This window comes from Anas platyrhynchos, chromosome 1, assembly GCF_047663525.1.
Source record: "Anas platyrhynchos isolate ZD024472 breed Pekin duck chromosome 1, IASCAAS_PekinDuck_T2T, whole genome shotgun sequence".
Lineage (NCBI taxonomy): Eukaryota > Metazoa > Chordata > Aves > Anseriformes > Anatidae > Anas > Anas platyrhynchos.
In genome coordinates this window covers 189,001,705-189,022,470 of record NC_092587.1, presented here as the reverse complement: position 1 = coordinate 189,022,470, position 20,766 = coordinate 189,001,705, and the positions used below count along the sequence as shown (strand labels likewise).

The following is a 20,766-nucleotide window of genomic DNA, read 5'->3' as shown; positions in this document are numbered from 1 at the left end:
TTAAAATATGTGATTCCAGGTTATTAGAAACTGTTTCATCCTCCTCCATTTTTTGTGACCACAGCTGTTCTTTTCTGGTATAAAAGTGAAGTCTGTGGCACTTCCAGCTATTTTCAGATGCTTTTTGATTTTGAAAATGCTGCAGAGGTGAAATGTAAAGTCTTGGTATTAACAATCTCTCAATCCAATTCTGAAATTGAGTAAAAGGAGTAAAACGACAGATTAGATTGTTTTCTTTTTGACAATGATGTCTCCTATTTTTCTTCTTTTAGTAAGAATTGTTTAGTTTAAAAGGATTAGTTCAGGGACATTTGTTTCATGCCTTCAATAATACAGATATTCCCCTGAGGAAAGGAAAAAGAAAAACATTTCTGTTTGTGCTTCCAGACTACAAACCTTTCTGTGCTATTGGAAACATTTTCACTCCTTCCAGCATTTCATTGCTGCACTTTTGAAAGCCTTTGTGTTTTATAGCATCTCTGTTCTTAGCAAGGACAATATGCATTTCTTTGCTTTGCATGTATGTATTTTTTAATTCTAGTCCCTCAAACAAACTGATGGTGGCAGTGATGATTATAAAAAATATCTGTGATTTTCTTTTAACTTTGAGAAGAGAGTCCAATGCTGTTTGCCGAAGAGTAAATCGGATAAAAACATTGAACATCATAATTCCTTTTTCAGTTATTCATGTGAGGCTTGAGGTATATGTAAAGGATAGAGAAGTTGCACTTCTCACTAAATGCGATTAAATTAAATATATTAACTCAAACTTTCAAATATGGCTGTATGTTGTTCTCATTCCATAATGAGAAAAATGAAGATGCTTGAGTACACTTCGAATGCAATAGCATTTGCTCACTGCACTGATTTTGTTTCTGTCTCTGTAGGCTTGCATGCTCGTATTCCAACCAGAGTTTGAAGCAGCGTTTGATGATGAGCAGCTGTCCAGTGAAATTATTATTTTATTAGATTGCTCAAATTCCATGGCAGGTGCAATGTTACGGGAAGCAAAGCAGATTGCCTTACACGCTTTGAAACAACTTCGTTTCAGACAAAATGTGAATGTAGTCAAATTCGGCACAAGTGAGTTTCTGTTTCCTCTTTAACTATGAGCCCCCTTTTACCTTCTTGCCAAGACTTAATTTTATGTGCATCATTATTATCAGACCAGCTTAATACACTGAACTGCAACCTGGAACGTGTAGCAGTATGCTATATTTCTGCTCTGATACTCTAGTCATAAAACTTAAACTTGTGTTTCCGCAGTGTTGCCACATGCTAAATATTTTAATGTTCCTAATGTCAATCTTTGTTCACAGATTTCATAGAATTTTCCCCATTTTCAAAGGGCAACATAAAGGATCTGGCATCACTAACTGAGTTTATTACAGTAAGTAAATCAGTTTGGTTGTATTCTAAACAATGTTGCTTTAAAAGGAATGCTTATCATTGCAGAAGTTATCCAACCTTTCATCCTGTTTTCTTTTTCTTTAAGCCAGCTTTTAAGATTATTTTTTTATATAATTTAGACTATAATTTAGACCTATTTTCCCTAGTAACAAGCACAGCCACATCTGAATATTAATTCCTGTTTAGTTTAAGGTGATTGCTTAAGTTGTTATTTTGAAGCTAAGTAGATATAAGTGTAAGAACATTTTTTCAGTGTTTCCTCCTAAATTTGTCTTTTGGAGTTCATGCCTCTCATTGCCTGCTCACAGCACAAGAGAGGAAATTATTTCCTTCACAAAATCACAGAATCACAGGATGGCTGAGGTTTGAAGGGACCTCCGGAGGTCACCTGGTCCTAACCCCTGCTCAAGCAGGGACACAGAGCAGGCTGCCCAGGACCACATCCAGACAGTTTTTGGAGTTTTACAAGGAAGAGACTCCACAGCCTCTCTGGGCAACCAGTGCCAGGGCTCCCTCATCTGCACAGTAAAGAAGTGCTTTCACATGTTTAGACTTCCTTCTGGAAATCTATAATTTGTAAGTGAAGCCAGCATTTAGGCCAAAGGAATTTCAGTGACAAGAAAAAATACTTTTGGATGAGTATTTGCTGTTTCTCACCTCTTAGGTATCAGAGGCTATCCAACAAAATGATCAGTTGGTGGATTTAAAAGGGAAACTAAACAGAATCATCAAATCATAGAATGGCTTGAGTTAGAAATGACCTTAAAGATCATCTAATTCCAATCCCCTGCAACAGGCAGGGATGCCACCCACTGGATGATGTTGCACAGGGTCCCATCCAACCTGTCCTTGAACATCTCCAAGGATGGGGTATCCACAAATTCTCTGGGTAACTTGCCTCAGCACCCTCTGAGTAAAGAATCTAATCCAAATCTCCCCTCATTTAGTTTAAACTTGTCCTACCACTTGTCCCCTTGTCCTACTACTTTCTGCCCATGTACAAAGTCACTTGAAAAACAGCATAATACACAGAGGAACTCCTTGTCACACTTGCTATTGAGGGTAAACTGTAGTTAGTTCAGAAAGTGGGTTAAACAAATTAAAAGATGGCTCTTAGACGGAGTAATCTGGACGAAAATCGTTCAGGACATCCCCAAACCACTGATAACTAAAAGCTCTGAGAATATTGTAGGAGAAGAATTTATAATTTTTCTTACATATCTTGCCTATGCATTGTTTTGCCTAAGCCAGAGAAAATACAGGATGATATGAACCTTAAACTCCATCTCTAAGCATAACTATGGAAGAGCAGGAACAAAATAAAATTTAAGAATTAACCATTTATATTTGGGAACTAGAAGAACTGTATACTAAATAATAAATTTTACATTATATGTTATTTAAAAAAGGTAAGTTAAGCTCAAACTAATATTGTAATACTTTACTTTTCAGTCAGCTACTGCAACATTGGGAAACACTGATCTGTGGAAGACCTTACGTTACTTAAGTTTGCTATTTCCTTCTCGAGGATACCGAAACCTTCTTCTTATATCTGACGGACACATTCAGAATGAGAGTGTGACGTTCCAGATTGTGAAAGATAATGTCTACCATACAAGGTTATTTACATGTGGTGTTGGGTAAGTACAAAGTTAGCCAGCAATTTTATTTTAAGTGACAGATAATTAATTTGAAATGTGAGGTGAATAAGCTGAGAACAGTCAGATGTTTGAGTGTACTGTCTTAAATGTATGTATGAGTTTAGATTAAATGCAGAAATGTTTATAAGGAATTTCAGTGATAAGGTACCTACAATAAACTTAATTCCATGTGCAGGTAGCCTTACCTATTAATATCTTTCTTCATTATAACAACTACTATCTAAGAATATAATTGGAAAATATGAGAGTTAACATTCTAAAACTTCGCATTTCATGTTTTTGTAAAGTCTCATTTTGATAGTGGGATCTCAATTTAACATTAATAGTTGTATAATTTCATGATTTAATTTTCATTTGTTTGTAAGGTGATGACTTAAAGACAATGAATGTAATGAATGTAATGACTTAAAGACAATGAAAGCACTAGCTTCCCAAACCTTTGATACATTTCACTACTGGAATGCAACAGATTTCACAATAATGTGAAGATAAACCTCCTCAACCCAAAACCAGCCTCTGCCTTTCACTAGGCAAAACAGGGAGTAACTACTCCAGCACAGTCAATGTTTTTGCTGAACAGCCAAATTCATGCTTCCTCTTCTCAAATGATGGCAGGCAGGAAGGATATTTCTCTGACTACCTACCCAGAGTGGGGGAGCAGGAGCAACTGCTACCACTGTGACTCAGCACAGATCTGTCATAGTGATGGCAATAGTAGAGAGAATGAAGTTTGGAAACATCTGGTATAAACTCTGGTATATGGCTGGCTATAAGATGCCATCTGTGTTAAAAAGAGTTCTTAGCAATCACAGGAACAAGCAAAACCTCACTGAAATTCGTTGTGATTTAGTTTAACTGTACAGTAACAACAAACTGGAAAGATGTGACTAAAAATAAAGGGTTACAGTTGCATGTTTCAGATTGCCAGGCTTAGATGGGAGGGAGTCAGAGAGTGTTAGCTTCTTACTGTATCCTAGGGAGGCTGGCAAGGACACATCAAAATAAAGACCAGTGGTGAGAGTCATGTTCTTCTAGAATGTTTTTAATGATAACTTCATCAGGGCTCTATCAGTGTTTCCTGGTTGGGAGCTGCAGGCCTTCTCCCAGCACTGCATGAGCACACTGCTCAGGCCATGTACCAAACATCCCAGTGCTCTTCCAGTGTAATCCTTTGCATCAACACACAACAAAGAACAGATATGGTGTGTGCCCACTAATATGCTGAAATCCTTTCCAATGTATTTGCAGTCATTTTGTGTTCAGCATACTTTACATTCATATTATTAATATGACTGAACTTGTCCTGGGGACAGATTATTTTAGTGCTGACAGTCTGAGAGGGCATGGTTTTTAATGGTTCCTCTAGACCTATAACACTAATGGTTGACATTATTGTATAAGTCTACCTTCATGAGGCAGGATCTATTTAATATGTTCCATTGGTAAAGCAATAATTGGGAAAGAGGTGTAAAAGAGAAGCTCGCTCTCTGGTTCATACTTTTGTGTAGACAGAGTGTTTTCTAGAAGGTTGAATTAACAGAGAATACTACATTAGTTTTATCTCTGATAATTCTCAGCAGGTGAGTGGAAAAAAAAATCACAGAATCATAGATTGGTTTAGGTTGGAAGGGATGATAAAGATGATCTATTTTCAATCATCCTGCCATGGGCAGGGACACCTTCCACTAGATCAGGTTGAAAGGTTGAACAAAAACTTTTAAATAGTGCAAGATTTGTACTTGATAGAGTTATATAAGTAGCAAATATGTAAAAGAAAAAAAAAAAGAAAAAAAAAAAGCTTTTAAAAGGGCGGTAAACCTTTTTAAGTTCAAGATGTTATGTGTTCTTGTTATAAAATACAATTGTACTGTTTAATTTTGCCTGGAGGGGATTTGGTGAGGATTCACTAGATTTCTCTAAGACAGTGGTGTGGTCCTGTTGAGGAGTGAATCTGCTATTGTCTGACAAAGATCCGAGAGAGAGCGTGCTGTTTCTCACCCACGAGAATTCTCATCTGATTAATTGTTCTCCTGTAATCCTCTAGAAGCTCTCATTTGTCTGTATACCAATGATAGCTTCCTAGTTGTCAGACCATTAGCCTGCTGTTCTTTCAGGCTAATACGTGTTATCATATCGGTTATATCCATGTTGTCTAGAAAGTGACGCTCCCTGTAAGATGACTGTGCCCATACTACGTAGCTCTGCTGAGACTGAGGTTAATTACTTCAAGATTAGCATCATTTTGATCAGCCTTAGTGGTGTTGGGACATAAGTTAATTTCTCCTCAGAGCCCTGCAGTAGGACACGTAAAAGCTCATAAGTCATATAATTTGCTCAAATGTTATTGGGAAATCTGTAATACAGCATGATTTTAATTGGCTCAGTTGCTTTCTGTTGGTCTATACCCTGAGAAAGGGGTGGAATTTAAAAAATCAAATTCACAAGCCTTGCAGTACTAATTAAAACCAAGATATTTAGAAGTGGTATCAGATGTAAAAATGGTATCAGGTGACTTAATGATTTAATTCACTAATTACATGAAGAATTTTTTATGTTGTTAGTTCCGCAGCAAATCGACACATGCTGAGGTCTTTGTCCCAGTATGGTGCTGGAGCGTTTGAATATTTTGACCCAAAATCAAAGCATAACTGGGAGACAAAGGTACGCTTACAAATCCTTAATATACTCAATATGTGATCATTGCCTGACCTATCAATATCTGATAGTGATTGTCTTTTGTGTGCATGCCTTATTTTCAGCAGGAACATGGGTTAGACGGGATAGAGAGCTGTGGAGCTTCCCCAGTTCTTTGATAAGGGAGGGAATTTATTGCTGCAGTTGCCCCACCTTCTCATTCAGATTGGTCACTTAATGTATAAAATAAACCAAGGAAACCAAGATTTATTTTAGTTTTTCTATTCTTTTTGAGAGAGATCTGTATTTCTTGGTGACTGCAAATACACCAAATTGGAAAAAGTTTATGGTGTCAAACTATGTAAATAATTCTCTCTGAATGGAAAACCAGAGTTTTGCTTCTGTCCTGGATGTCACAGGCGATCTACATTGTCGTTGCCGTAGTGTTGAGGCCTGTAGAAACTGTATTCTTGGTCTTTGGTCTGTTGGTGCTTCTGGAAGTTTCAGGCAACATAGGACCCCATGTGCAGTGCTTCTGGGTTTCCCAGTAGTTATGTGCCTACAGCTCTATGCTGTGCCTTGAATCTGGTCCCTCCTGACACAGTGTTAGTAGGGAAGGGGCTCCAGCACGGCTAATAGCTGGCATGGCATGTTTTTGTCTGGGGGAAAGAATGAAGATCTATCCTCTGGCTATTCTGGCTGTCATTTGAAGGATGCAAAATTATCCTGAGCAGACCACGGAGATCTGCAGAACTGTTCACACGTCTCAGAGTTCACACGCAGGAGGTGCTGTGTCTAGCAGGCCATATTCCCTAGCCTGTTTGGCAACCCTGATGAATAGAAACTTTACTCTGAAATCTCAGCTTTCACTTAAAAGAAGTCTCATTTTTCCCAAAGCTGGTACAGTAAGAGCTGAGTGATTATCCTTTGACTCAGTTGTACCAGTATGTGGCAAAAATTTTAGAAGTATGTGGCTTTAGTTGTATCAGAAAGAAGGAAAAAAAGAAAGGAAATTAGGTCAATTCACATGGGAAGTATGGGTGTTGTGTTTTTTGGTTTTGTTTTTTTTTTTTGTTGTTGTTTGTTTTTTATTATTATTATTATTATTGTATTAAGAGATTGTATTTTCTCTTAAAAGCCTAGAAGGAAACAGAGCTAATTTGTTTTCTATCTTTACACAGATACAGCGCCAGGTGTCCAGAATATTTTCTCCAGGATGCAGTTCTGTTTCTATTAAATGGCAACAGTTTAATACAAATGAACCGGAGCCAATGCAGGCTCCTGCTCAAATACAGTCTTTATTTACCAATGAGAGGCTTCTTGTCTATGGATTTGTCCCTCACTGTACTCAGGTAAAGACTGGGATATACACTTACTACTGGATAGAAATTCACATATAAAAAGATTGCAGAGGTCCTATTCTATTTTATTATATTAATTTTGTATTATATACCCTTTATGCAGTATATCCTTAGCTTCATTTTCATTGCTAAATACAATTAAATTACTATTTAAATGCCATCATTAGTCTTCCCAATAAGAAGTAGAGAGGAAAAGGTTACCTTATTTAATGTGCATGTTATTATACTTCAATAAATACAAGATTTGCGAGTGTCCCCTTGTTGTAAGGGGAAGTGTTTTTAAACACAGACATGCAGAGAGTTTCAGATTTGAGTTGCATTCAGAACATGGAACAGCATGCATGTGTGCAAGTAACACAGTACAAGACAAAGAGAATAAAACTTTTTTTTCCCCCCTTTTAGGCCACCTTAAAAGCAATAATAAATGACAAAGAACTACAAACTGTGGTGTCAACTACTGAATTACAGAAGACAACAGGAACAGTGAGTTTGGCCAACATTACGTGCACATATAGTGAGAGAAGCTGCTTTAAACAACATGCTGCTTTGGGCTCTTTTGAATGAATTAAAACCCCTGTTTTCAGTTCTTGCAGTATTATTTTTGCTTCTGACATTTCAACACACCTCCCATCTTCAGGCTTTTACAAAGAAACTATTTTACATAGAAGTGCCACATTTCTCTGTGCTTTCTAGCATGAAACTTGAACTTCTCAGAACTGAAAGTGCTGCTTCTTATTCCAGCAACTTCTTTGGGCTCTAGCTTTGTCCCTGCATTTGCTCTTCTTTGTCAGGTGACTTGTGTGAAGGAGCTGCTGCAGCATTCTCTTTCAAGTTGTACGTTGTTACTATGTGAGAATCTTGTCATCAGTCTTTCATTTTAGATACTTATAGATATTAAAGTAGTACTAGCCTTTTAGCTGCTTCAGTAACCAAGTAACTTCAGAGTATTTATATAGAGGAAAGCTCTGCAGTGGTGTTGAAAAGGAAAACAAGCTGAAAAGAACCATTTATTAGATCTAAGAGGTGTCTACACTTGAAAAATCAACAGAATAGTTATTCTTCAGTAATAATTCTGATATGACTCTCACCCTTTCCCCACTAAGGAGCTGATTTGTTTTCAAATAGAAATGACTTTGTTCCTTATTTAGTGTAATCCACTTTGAAAGCTACTATTGTGGGTTGTAGTCTAAGGACAGTTGGTTTCCATGGATATGCCCTTCTACAGACAAATGAAACTGGCAAGCAGAAGCAATGCAATTGCTTGCCATAAAGAATTAATGCTTTTTTAAAAAAATCCTATACTACAAATTCCAGAGGTAGTTAAAAAAATAGGGCTTTGAAAAGTGTAAGCTGAAATGGTAAAATGATTTTTAAAAGGGCCGAAATGAGACACAAATTATTAATTATTGATGCTTTAGATGAACTCTGAGAATTCTTACCCATTTCTTTTGTCATTTCACCTTAGCACAAAAAAAAAAATACTGGCTTATGAGGTGCTCCACAGTAGTGCCTTTCTCCAGCATCTACAGTCTTCTTCCAAAAATGACTTAGTGGGAATGTTTGAGCAATTGGAGCTGGAATACAGCAAAACTTTGCCACACAGAGAGAGTGTTCCCTCTCTCTGTTAGCTTTAGAATATTGAGCAGACTGAAAGTATTTTTATTTCCCATGAAAGACTGGTTCCGTTTTAAAAAGCAAATTCTAGTTAATAGGTTTCAGTATTCCCTTTTTCTGCATATAAATCCCCAGGTCAGAAATGACTTGATTTTTATAGACCTAATGAATTGTTCAAAGTTAAACACTCCAGATTCAATTTAATTTTCCCCCAAATTCTGTATTTTTATGCACAGGACTAATTTACCTAACTTCAGCTATCTAGATATTCTTACTTAAGAGTGAGGAAATTGTCTGGGCTCCAGTTACAGTCACTGTAGGGAAATGTGTTCCTCCAGAAGAGGGAAGCTTCCTACTTGTTTTAGTTAGCTTTTTCAAGATGGGATGGATTGCCTGGTGTTTTTTCTGTTCATCCATTTCTTTGCTTTTTCTCATACCCCAGTGAGAATGTGTGCAACAAGAAAAAGACCTGGGTATCTTTTAGTTTGCTAAAGTTAAGTGAAATGAAAATGTACCTTATGTACAGGTTATGATTGCTTTTTAAATGAAAGGTTAGTCTGACAATTAGAAAATTAGATAAATATGGATGCTAACTGCCTGGATCTCATAAATAAAAGGAATATTTTATATTATTTTTTTTCAACACCATTAATTTCTTTCTAGGTGCTACACAAACTCACAGCAAGAGCTTTCATTAGGGACTATGAAGATGGGATTCTTCATGAGAATGAAACAGAACATGAGGTTTGATAATCTAAAAGCAAAAGTATATATTTAAAATGACAAATGGCAAACATTTAAATGGAATGGAGTTTTTTTTTTGCTTTGTTAAACATAACTTTAAGGTTGAAGTTCCAGTGTCATTTTAAGGTTAAGGTCACCATATTGGAATACATTTTCCTTTTAACTGCAGTTAAACATGTTTTAACTGTGTTCTTCCCCATTATGAGAAAATTGGCATAACATGTACCTATTTTTCCTAATCTATACATTGTCATTGCAGACCATTGGTGGTTCTTCTTTCCCTGTCATATAACATTTTTGTCTCCAGAAGATCAAAACATAACTGGTTTTTGTATTTTGCATTCTTGGCTTTTGTATAGAATAGGGTGGAAGATAATGACTTCGGTTTTACAGATAGACAGATTTAATGATCTTTTAAAACAGATGTAAGTTTTAGCTACTTAAAAACTTATTACTTTGTCATCTTGGCTTACCTAGGGCTTCAAACTAATCCTAAATAAGGTACAGCTTTCTCTTACACAAGAGGAAGTACAGAACTGAAAGAAGTGTGTAACTACATGTCTCTATCAAAGTTAAGTGAGGACGTAGAAAAAGTTAGAAGGAGCAGAGTCAGGCCACTATATTCTCATGAGACCTTCCTTTTACATGTCCCTATGTAGAGTGCATCAGTATCTTTATATATTTGGTTTTGGCATTTCTGTGTCTTTTACCTGATTGTATTTTTTCTGCCTCTTTCATTTGTTAATACTTGCCAATACAGATGAAGAAACAAGTCTTGAAAAACAAGATTATTCGTCTTAGCTTGGAGAACTCAATTATAACCCAGTTTACAAGCTTCATTGCAGTTGAGAAGAGGGTATGTTTTCTACAAAATACCTTGTTCTCACTAGCTTTTCTGTGAAGACTCTAAATTCTGTAACCTTGCACACATCAAAACCAGTCTTCCTTTGCAATAAACAATGTTTCTTAATTTAAAATAGAGCTAGAACTATGTTTTTTTGAAATGATTCTGGCTCCTTCTGCAATACAGCAAGTTATTTTTGTTTTCTATTTCATATATTGCTTGTCCTTACCTTACAATCAGACCTCAAACAGTCAGTATTCTCCTGTTGTGATTTGCTACAAGGGTTTGTAATTTGTGCTAGTGCTGTGGAAGCCAAATGGGTCAAAGGAAAAGTCCAGATGAAAAAATACTCTTTAAGTAATGGGTTTGGACTGGCAAAGGTCATTCCGGGGCAGTCTGTATCAGGTGGTAATAAGAAGTAAATCAAAACTTGAAAAAATTATCTTCTAATACTGCGGTAAACTATGGAAAGTTTTGTTTGTTTCCAAAATTAGAACAGTGGTAGGAAAAGCAAAACTTTGCAGCAAATGGAAACAAATACATACAAATGACAATTTTGAAGTTCGAAAGTCTGTAAAAAGAATTTTCAAATGGAAAATGGTATCGTGATAAGCAATATGGTATCACTTGGAGTAAGTAGTAGATGGTGCAAAAAGAATGGGAATTCATCTGACCATATATGTGTATGTACATTTAGTGATAAATTGGTCATGTTTGACTTTTTATTGTCACCTGAAATAAATAGATATTTCTAGAGCTTGATTCATCTCATCCTGAAGTTAAATATCTAACTGTGAAGTTATGTTTGCTGCTTATTGGTATACACTGAGTATTTTTAATGTACTGCATTATCCACTTTTTCTGTTTTCAACACATTTCATACTCACAGAAAAAAATGCACTCTCTGTTATGACATCATCTGTCACAACTAAGAATTAAAAATTGAAGGAACTTTCAAGTTTGTAACTGTGATAAATTTTGTTTTAGGATGCTAATGAAATTTGTCCTGCTGATGTTCCAAACATTCCGGAAATTATAGCACAAGAAAATGTAGATATTTTACCATACATGGACTGGGACCAAAAGCCAGTGGAATCTGAAATTTTATTTTCAGAAGGATTTTCCCAGGTAACTATATTTAATATATGTTTTTATTGCTAACATTTCTCATTTATTATCCAGCTGTGCTGCTGTATTTTATGTGATAATACACAGCAATTGTTAATGAAATTAGGTCAATTTTAAATTATTTTAAAAGTCATTAACTCCAGACAAGTACTGTGTAGAATTTTATTGTCCCAAAAATAAAGTACATTTTAAAAAATAAAATGAGAAATTTTGAAAGAAGATATGATATAGGACTCTTCTACCTTCCAGCAGAAACGAACCCTTCTTGAATTCAAGGCTTTATGTACACTAATGTATTCTTATGAGAGAATTCATTAATAGTTTTGTTGCACTGCTTGAACTACTCTTAAATGTCCACAGCATAGATAGCACTTGGCTCATAGTTCCATCCTTGCTGATGCTGTCTTAAACAGGGATGCCAGCTGTCATACTGATCTTAGCTTGCTTAGCTGTGTTTTGCTGACTATATGCACTCTTACCTACACTACAATACACCACATTCAGCTACAAAATACCTTGCCTATTTTACCACTCTTCTAAGTCCTCAGCTGAAATTCATTTGCCCATTATTAGATCAAACTGTATTTCTTGCTTCACTTGACTGTAGTTCATCCATATGTCACAGACCGGTAGCCAACTCTCGAAATAACAAGCAAGAGGTCTGTGAAAATGGATGCTTCTTGCTTTTGTTTCTGCTGCTGGTAGATTGTTGGATAGAGGCACTTTCACTCTAAGAAGTCGGGGGGGAGGGGCCTTCAAGGAAGATCAAGGTTTTGATCCAAACCTAAGTCTCCACTAGCAGAGGGATACAGCCAAAGCAAAGAGATTACTGGGAATGGGGGGCAAGCATAACTGTAAGAAGAGGAAATATTCCTGGCATGAAACAGGCCAGTCCCTGGGATGAGGGGGAGCAATGCAAGAATCATGAACTAGTGAAATATGATGTTTGCTAGTTACGGTACTTCTTGACTTTAGAAATTAGCTAGCACCTATAATTCTTTTAGCCCATGAAGTCGTAACAGGTTGAGGCTTTATATCTCGAAATTTTGTAGGGGAATCAAGTAAATCATTATTTGTCTATTAAATTATGTTGTAAGTGACCATGATGTGCATTTAAAACAACCGAGGAACATCATCTTAACCTGTAGTCTGTAATGTATTAAGAATGTGGACTATCACAATGTATTAAGAATGTGGACATCAAGCACGGCATCGCTAGTAGGTCAAGGGAGGTGATTGTCCCGCTCTACTCTGCGCTGGTGTGGCCTCACCTCGAGTACTGTGTGCAGTTCTGGGCACCACAGTATAAAAAGGACATGAAACTGTTGGAGAGTGTCCAGAGGAGGGCTACGAAGATGGTGAAAGGCCTGGAGGGGAAGACGTACGAGGAACGGCTGAGGGCACTGGGCCTGTTCAGCCTGGAGAAGAGGAGGCTGAGGGGAGACCTCATCGCAATCTACAACTTCCTCGTAAGGGGGTGTCGAGAGGCAGGAGACCTTTTCTCCGTTAACACCAGTGACAGGACCCGCGGGAACGGGGTTAAGCTGAGGCAGGGGAAATTTAGGCTTGACATCGGGAGGGGGTTCTTCACGGAGAGAGTGGTTGCACACTGGAACAGGCTCCCCAGGGAAGTGGTCACTGCACCGAGCCTGTCTGAATTTAAGAAGAGATTGGACTGTGCACTTAGTCACATGGTCTGAACTTTTGGGTAGACCTGTGCGGTGTCAAGAGTTGGGCTTGATGATCCTTAAGGGTCCCTTCCAACTCAGGATATTCTATTCTATTCTATTCTATTCTATTCTATTCTATTCTATTCTATTCTATTCTATTCTATTCTATTCTATTCTATTCTATTTAAATTGTCCCAGTGTATGTGTGTACTATAACTTAGGTCAACTCATATAAAGCCTTTTTTTTTTTTTTTTCTGATCCTTTGGACCAAGAACTCCTAGGTAGCAGAACATCTAGAAGTCTACGTTGGTGTATGGTGGCAAGCCCACTAACTTGTATGCAGCAACTACTAGACATGTACCAGCATTGCTATGCATCATGTGAACATCCCAGCTTGAGTAAGCACAAGCAGGATGCACAGTTCAGTTTACATAGATCTATCTTCTGTGTATATAAAACAATATCAAGTAGTGGAACTTCCATGGCTCCAAATTACCACTTATCACTCAGATATTCATCGTTTTTATCTTAGTAACGTAAAACACTCTCCGCTCATACTTTAAGTTTTACTCTTAATTGGACCGGTGTAAGGTTCAATAGGGTAAGAACATTTTAGTCTAACTGATGTATTACTTTCATTTTGAACATAAGAATGACAACATAATGATACTGTGCACAACATAAGAAGAAATAACAGATTGATTAAAAAGAGGAAAATATCTTAGTATTTCTGGAATTATTTTGTTTCCTTGTCATTTTACTAAACAGGCATGTTCCCCAGGAGTAACTGATGCTTGGTCAGATTATTTCTTCAGTGACAGAGGTGAAACTGAAAGCTTCCAATTTCAGTCTGAAGGACTTCCTGTTATTCAGGAGAGCACCTCACAAAAAGTGACAACACAGGGCTTTGGAATTTTTTCTGAAATTCAAAGTAACACTTGCAGTCTCAAATCAAATTTGAATTTTGATAATGGCATCACAAAGGAGGAATCTTCAGGAGCAGCGTCATCTTCACCACATGAACTTCATGTGCTGGATTATTGCAACACTTTCTCATTTGGTTCAGAACCTGAGATAGGAGCATCTTATCTGGCTGAAAAAAAATCACTTCAGACCCTTGCACTTCCAATTTGTGTGAGTGCTGGTGCACCTGCTTGTCCCTATTCTCTTGAAAAACTGGCGGGAGGCATGGAACCTGCTTATTCTTCTTGTGTTTCTCAGATACAACCTTTAGGAATGTTTGGTTCACCTACTCCTATAGGCAAAACATTTTCTGATAAAACAAATGTTGAAAAACAAGTTATTCCCAAATGTCCTGTTTTCCAATGTGACAGCAAACCAGCAATGACACGGCAAAAGTGTAAGAAAAAAGTAGTAGGTCATCGTTGTGCTACAGCATCTGAAGAATTTACTGAGGGCACTAAGGTTTCGGTAAGTCTTCAACTGAGAGCCTTTTATATACAGGATGCTACAAATGTCATGTTGAAATCGAGGCAGCATTTATCTAATGGAAAAGCTGCCTTAAAAAGGAAAGCTGCCTTAAAAACATTTGTGTTCTAAGGTGCATTCCTGTACAGCCCAAAAAGAATATGTTAAGGGTGGTAATGAAATTGCTTTCCAATTCAAGAAATCCGAACCCGAGATGCAGAAAGCATTCTTTTTGTTCAATTATTTTTTTCATTGTTCTTGTTTAAAGTTATAAATTTACAGTCTGAATTCTGCTGCTTATTCCTTACTATTCTGAGAGAATTGTAAATTTTTAAATGGAGAAAAAAGGTCTCACTAACTCTGGAATTTCAAATGCTTTCCTAAGTAGGAGAGAATGAACCTAAAATCTTCCAATTTCAACCTGAAAAAAAAAGTTCCTTTTAAAACTTTTAATGAAATTACTTATTTCCATGATATAGTAGCTGAGTGAATAATGGTGGTAGAATAAGATTTTTTTGTGATTATCCTCTTCAGGAACAATCAAAGAGCATTGCAGCAATAGAGAAAGAAAAGATTCGACGGAGACTTGAGCTGACTTCTATAAACTTGAAAGAAGTTTTTGAGCTCCAAAATCAGGTACAGTACCCATAGTCTATTTGTGCATTACTTAAAAAGAAGATACATGTAGAAAGAAAACGTATTTTTACTTTACTCAAGTCCTGAGATAAGCATTTTATAAATGTGTTTATTTTCTTTACTTTTTGAACTGATCATAAAAAGTATATAATGACCTCAGGGTCATGCTATGTTTTATTGCTCTCCTGGGCAACTCTTCAATGGGTGCCTAAGGAACAGTGTAAAATCAGAGCCAACAGGTAGTAATACACCTCCATTTTAGAGCCTCCACCAGTTTGCAGCTTGGAGACTTCCTGGGACATGTATAAAACCATATATGGGGAGACAGATTGAAGAAGTAGATGCAAATAATGCACATTATGCAAGTAGTTGGGACTTAGAGGATTACACAGAGGACAGGAGGAACTTCTTCAGGATAGTCAGACCAGCTGAATGGCTGGTGAATTAAAGACAAGCTGAATTAAGCAATATCGTCCAAGAATTCCGCAAGTAGGAGTCAGAACAGGTAATGTTTTGCCTTGCTTAGGTATGATCCTTGTGGTTGATGTCCACTGCTTCACCTAACCCATCGCCAGCTGGTGAGCTTACCAATTAATGGGGTGAGGTGGTGTGGTGATCAACAATCAGATCGTAGGCCAATACAATCCAATACAAACAATATCTGTATGTAATAAACAGGAGGAGGTCTTCAGTAGTGCTGCATGATCCAAATGAAGAAGCCACCATGGTATTCCCTCAGTGGAGACTCCTGATGTTTATCAGCAGAGATCGGCCATTCAGCCTGGTGCTTTGTTGAATTCCCTTTGTCTGGGAGTATACTGGGTACACTAGATCCAGCATGTCCATTTGCATGCAAAAGTAGGAAAAGGAAAGTAGGAAAGTATAGCTGATGTAAGAGTCAAGAAGAGATGCCTATTTTTCCTATATTTTTGACAGGTCACTTTTATCAAATTATTTTTAAACATTGAATCATTACCATATGCCACGCATAGGGATATAATGGGGAATAGATTTGTGATCGACTCTTATGGGAGTTAACTCTCAAGGAGAGCTTCAAGATTGCTTTTCTTTTTGAGCAGAATTGCCAATTGTCCAATTATAGAAAGAAAAAGTTTCTCACAGTTTTTTACACTAAGTTTAGTGATCTAACAGAATCTTAGTTTTTAGGTAATTTAGAAACATGTATTGTCTTCTAGCTTACCTTATATGAATCTGTAAATTGTTATGAATTTGTGTCTACAGTTATAGTTACCTATGACGTAAACCTACAAGGACAGATAGAAGTTTTGAAAGTATTTAACACTGATGAATAAGTAGTTGAAAATCCTGTTGAAAGCCTGTCTTCCATCTATCTGAGAGTAGCAAACTGATGGTTTTAATCAAAGTTCTCTAATTTTTGGCAGGGAAAGTCAGATAAAATAGGATTGGTCTTGTTAATACAGTATTTAACAACATAAATAGCAAACTAAATTTATAGAGACTTTGCATTCCCTTCAGAGGAGAGAGTTTTTTGTTTGTTCGTTTCTTTTGGGTATTTCCTGAGCACCTTTAAAATAATTTTCCAAACGATTTTTTTTTGAAATAAATTTGAGTAGGTTAATGTTGTCATTGTGCAAGTCAGTTCAAAATTTCCTTGTTCTTATTGTTTGAGTTGTTTTTTTATATAACCTGGCTACAACATTCCACATCAATTACAAACATTTGATTGTTTATCAAGGGGTTTGGAAGTTTAATATTTGCATCAACTAAATGGATCACATGGATTTCAGTTTGGTGTTTGTGTACACTTTTAAAATGGTTTTAAATAAATAACCTATGTTTTAGTTTGTTCCTGACAAATACATTTTCAGTGCCATGAATCTCTCACTTATCCATATCTTTGTTTATTCCATAGAATGGTTCTTGGAATCTCAGTCCACAGTTGGGAAAAATCTTGAAATTTGATGTTGATTATTTAATTAATCATTTCCTTATCAGAAAAGGCATTCAGTCACTTGGTAAATACTTTTTCTGTTATTAAAAAAGCAGTGCATTGTATTACATTTCCTATCTTTGTGTGCTATTACTGTGTATTTCTAGGAGAACTTTCAATAAGATACACTCAGAATTTAAGTGGATCTCTTAACTAAAAATTTTCAAAAGCATCTGATTTTAATAATACATTTTCTTCTCAACTTCTCTCACAATATAGTGTCCTGAATGCTAAGTACATCTCCTGGAGAAATATGTGTGGAGGATGTGAAATAGCTGGAATAGCAATAGGCGTTCTTTTATCTCAGCTATTGTATCTGCTGTATTAATATCTACTTTTTTTTTTTTTAATTAAAAAAAAAAGTGTGAGGGAGGAAAGTCTCTCCTAGGAGAGAGTCTGAGACCACTTCTGCTTTTCACATTTCAGATAACACAAATAATATTTCTACAATTCTTTTCCCCACATGCTGCCTGCAGCACATTCAGTATGCGTTCTGTCTATGCACACTTTGCTGTTTGATTCTGTCAGTTGGCGCTCACTGCTGGCAGCAGACCAGAAAACTTGGGAAAAAAAAGACAATTCATTCTTTTTAAATTATTAGAAGATGCAATGCTTCATCAAAGGACAACACTCTTACATTTTTCCCATTCTTACACATTCCCATTCCCATGCATTAAAATCAAAGTTGATTAGAACCCAAGCAAAACACAAACTGCAGAAATCCTAAAAAAGCATTAACAGACACAAGTTTGAAAGCCAGGAGCATGCTTGCCAGGTCACTAATGTGAATATTTTTCATATTACTGGTTGTGTGGTGAAACAACTAAGTAGCATCAGAAGTTTAAAATTTTTAAATATAAAACTTTGTAGGAGGTACCTTTTCTGCTATCAAGAATTCTTTTAAATGATTTCCCTTTTCTTCTTCTTTAGGCTCAAATGGAAAAGAAAAGCTACTGCAGTTGATTGCTACTCTTCTTGTGCTTCAGTTCATACGCTGCACAAAGGAGCTGAATGGGATAGTTTTCAAATCGCTGATGAAACTAGATAATTTAACCACTTCAAGGTATGCTTAAAAAAAAATCTTATAATTTAATATAGTAATTTTTTCATTAGTAATAGTTATAATTAGTAATAATTAGTTAATAATTAGTAATGTTTCATCTTTTCAACATATGTGAGATTAATCTCATTATGGAGAGTAAATGGCTATGCTACAGGATGAGGCAGTAGAAAAGGGAATGGGAATTATTAATGATATTGGTGACACATGACTGCTTCTAAGAGGGTGGATGGAGGAGAGAGTATTTTGCAAAATATGATACAAAAAATGAGAAATCAGAGCCAACTCAAATGTTGGGTAAGTTGTTCAGAAACTTGCCCAGCTGATTTTTAAGTATCTTTAAGGATGGAGATTCTACCATCTCAACCTTTTCAAGACTTCAGCCTTTTTGAACTTTTCATGCATGTAACTTGTTCCTCTTGGTCTGCATCCTTTTTCAGCATTTTATTTATGGGTTGGTGTTCTTCACAAGCAAACACTGTAAAATACAATACTTTTTGAAATCATTAGAGCACGAGATCACAGCACAACTTCCACTTTTTCCATTAGCCCTGGGAAATGCTGATACTGGCTCATTCTGACAAAGCCCCCTCACTTCTGGATGTCCTAGTGCTCTGTTATCTTTCAAAGACAGGGGTCCCTGCGTCTGCAAATTCCCTTCTGTTGGGGGTGAAGAGAACGATTGTCAGCTGGGAAGTTTTTTGTTATACCGGAAAAGCAAAAGTTGTAAAAGATGCATGAAGGAGTAGACCTTTGGTGAATCTGGATTGCCCAAGCCACAAACAGATTGTGGTGCCCAAACGGGAAGCTTGTACCATTCGTGCTTTACAGGGAATATAGGGCAGGATAAAGAAACAGCAAGGAAAGCCCTGCAGAGACTTCCTCCCTCTCTTGAAACCTTCTGACAGAGGGAAAAATGGTTGTATACTTTGGGCTAGTCTGGTGTGAAATACAAACAAAATCATGTTGACTGCTGGATGAAAGCAGTTTGGATAGGCCACAAAAGTGAAAGAATTCTGACTTGTGAATGTACAAAGAAGGAGACAAGTTTGCCATTATGAAATGCACAGTACTTCACCGTGGTGATAGGAACAGTGCAAATGAATGCAAGTAATGGTTATGGATCCACATATGCCCCATATGGATTATTCCAAAAAGATGGGGCAGAGGAGATGATGATGTAGATTCCTGTATCAGGTGATATTTTACATAGGCTGGGTCACTGTACTATAGACAATTTCCTCTTTCAAATGATCACAGAATAAATGATTTTCTTGCCTTTTTTTTGGCGTGTTTATAAGATTACAAGATTTTATTATAATAAAGTTTCATTTCTATACACAGTGGTGTTCACTGGACTTTTGAGTTGATCAAGAAAGCAATAGAGTGGGTAAGAAAAGTTGACAAGCAATTTCCAGCTATTTACTATCGACTTGAACTTGGGAAAGACTGGGATTCTGCCACCAAGAAGATACTGGGTATCACCTTTAACTAACATCAATTTTCTTTCTACTTAAAATATTTAAACCTTTGTTTAAGATAATAGTGAAATAGCTTTTCTTGCGATTCTACGTAAAATGTTTAAATTGAGGACATTTGATTGTATATTATTCTTGAATAATTCTTACACGCAGACAAAATTAAAGGATCTTACGGTTAGTCAACTTTGCATACGTAGTGTTTTACTTAGCTGTGACTATAAAAAAATACCTCCATATTTCATAATTTGACATTATTTTTCCAGTATATTGCATATTCTTACTACTTTTACATCTTTCATATTTCTCTTTCTTCTAAAATATTTTATTCTTCCGTGGCATTGTAAGTGAAGTGCAATACAGTAATTCAGTTAAATACTGCAGAATGTTTTGACAGATACAAAAATGTGATTAGTAAAGATCTAATAAACATCTTCACAACATATCAGTGTTGGTTTTGTGATTCCTACAGTGTGCCTTGAAATGCAAACAGCAGAACCGTTGTTTTTCTCCTGCACTGTTTTACTTATTAGTCATATGTCAGTTTGTGAATACATTGGTCAATTTTGTTAGGAGGTATGAGTTCTCTCTTTTTGTCAGCTATTGCTCCGTATTCTGATTTTATCCTGAGGAAAAGCTACTTGATTACTTTATACCAGACCAAACACGTAAGCCTAATAATAAATCCAGAATAAAAGTGATTTATCTTAATTTAATGTGTTTTTCACAGGTGCTTAAATGACATTAAAAAACACTGTGCTTAAAAAACACATTACCTCTTTTAAATTCAGGAGCTGCAGAGTCACTCTTTGCTATGCTGTGATCGGAGAAAGTGTAGGTAGTGAGTAATAAGGCAATTACTTGCACTGAGGCAGGATTGAGTGTGTAGAGAACAGACTCTACACTTGTTTGTCCAACCATTGAAAATGTTCAGAAGCAGCAGATTCCTCAGCCACTTCAGGTAGGGTGCTGCAGTGCAAACAGGACATGCTTCCTAGTATTTACTGAGAGAAAGAAGCATTGTAATGCATCGCTAAGGAAAACTGTGAAATCTCTTTTATAGATGTTTTCTTGAGAATTTAGCAAATACCTGCCAAGGTTGGAGCATATTCCATTAATCCTGCC

The 20,766-nt window shown here is 36.5% G+C and overlaps 1 protein-coding gene across 9 annotated transcripts in view; it reads left to right on the top strand.

The window, feature by feature from the left end:
* Positions 1-20,084, top strand: part of PARP4 (poly(ADP-ribose) polymerase family member 4) — a 50,141-nt gene extending 30,057 nt beyond the window's left edge. For all 9 annotated transcript variants that reach the window (XM_072032705.1, XM_005014592.6, XM_013094808.5 and 6 more), the window contains 14 exons: positions 888-1,083; positions 1,320-1,390; positions 2,863-3,050; positions 5,633-5,732; positions 6,887-7,057; positions 7,469-7,549; positions 9,344-9,424; positions 10,185-10,280; positions 11,256-11,396; positions 13,836-14,498; positions 15,030-15,131; positions 17,026-17,128; positions 18,034-18,166; positions 19,508-20,084. In XM_072032705.1, coding sequence (XP_071888806.1) covers positions 888-1,083; positions 1,320-1,390; positions 2,863-3,050; positions 5,633-5,732; positions 6,887-7,057; positions 7,469-7,549; positions 9,344-9,424; positions 10,185-10,280; positions 11,256-11,396; positions 13,836-14,498; positions 15,030-15,131; positions 17,026-17,128; positions 18,034-18,166; positions 19,508-19,658 — 2,277 coding nt within the window. In that variant the 3' untranslated portion in view covers positions 19,659-20,084. The remainder of the gene's footprint in view (positions 1-887; positions 1,084-1,319; positions 1,391-2,862; positions 3,051-5,632; positions 5,733-6,886; positions 7,058-7,468; positions 7,550-9,343; positions 9,425-10,184; positions 10,281-11,255; positions 11,397-13,835; positions 14,499-15,029; positions 15,132-17,025; positions 17,129-18,033; positions 18,167-19,507) is intronic.
* The last annotated feature ends 682 nt before the right edge of the window (positions 20,085-20,766 follow it).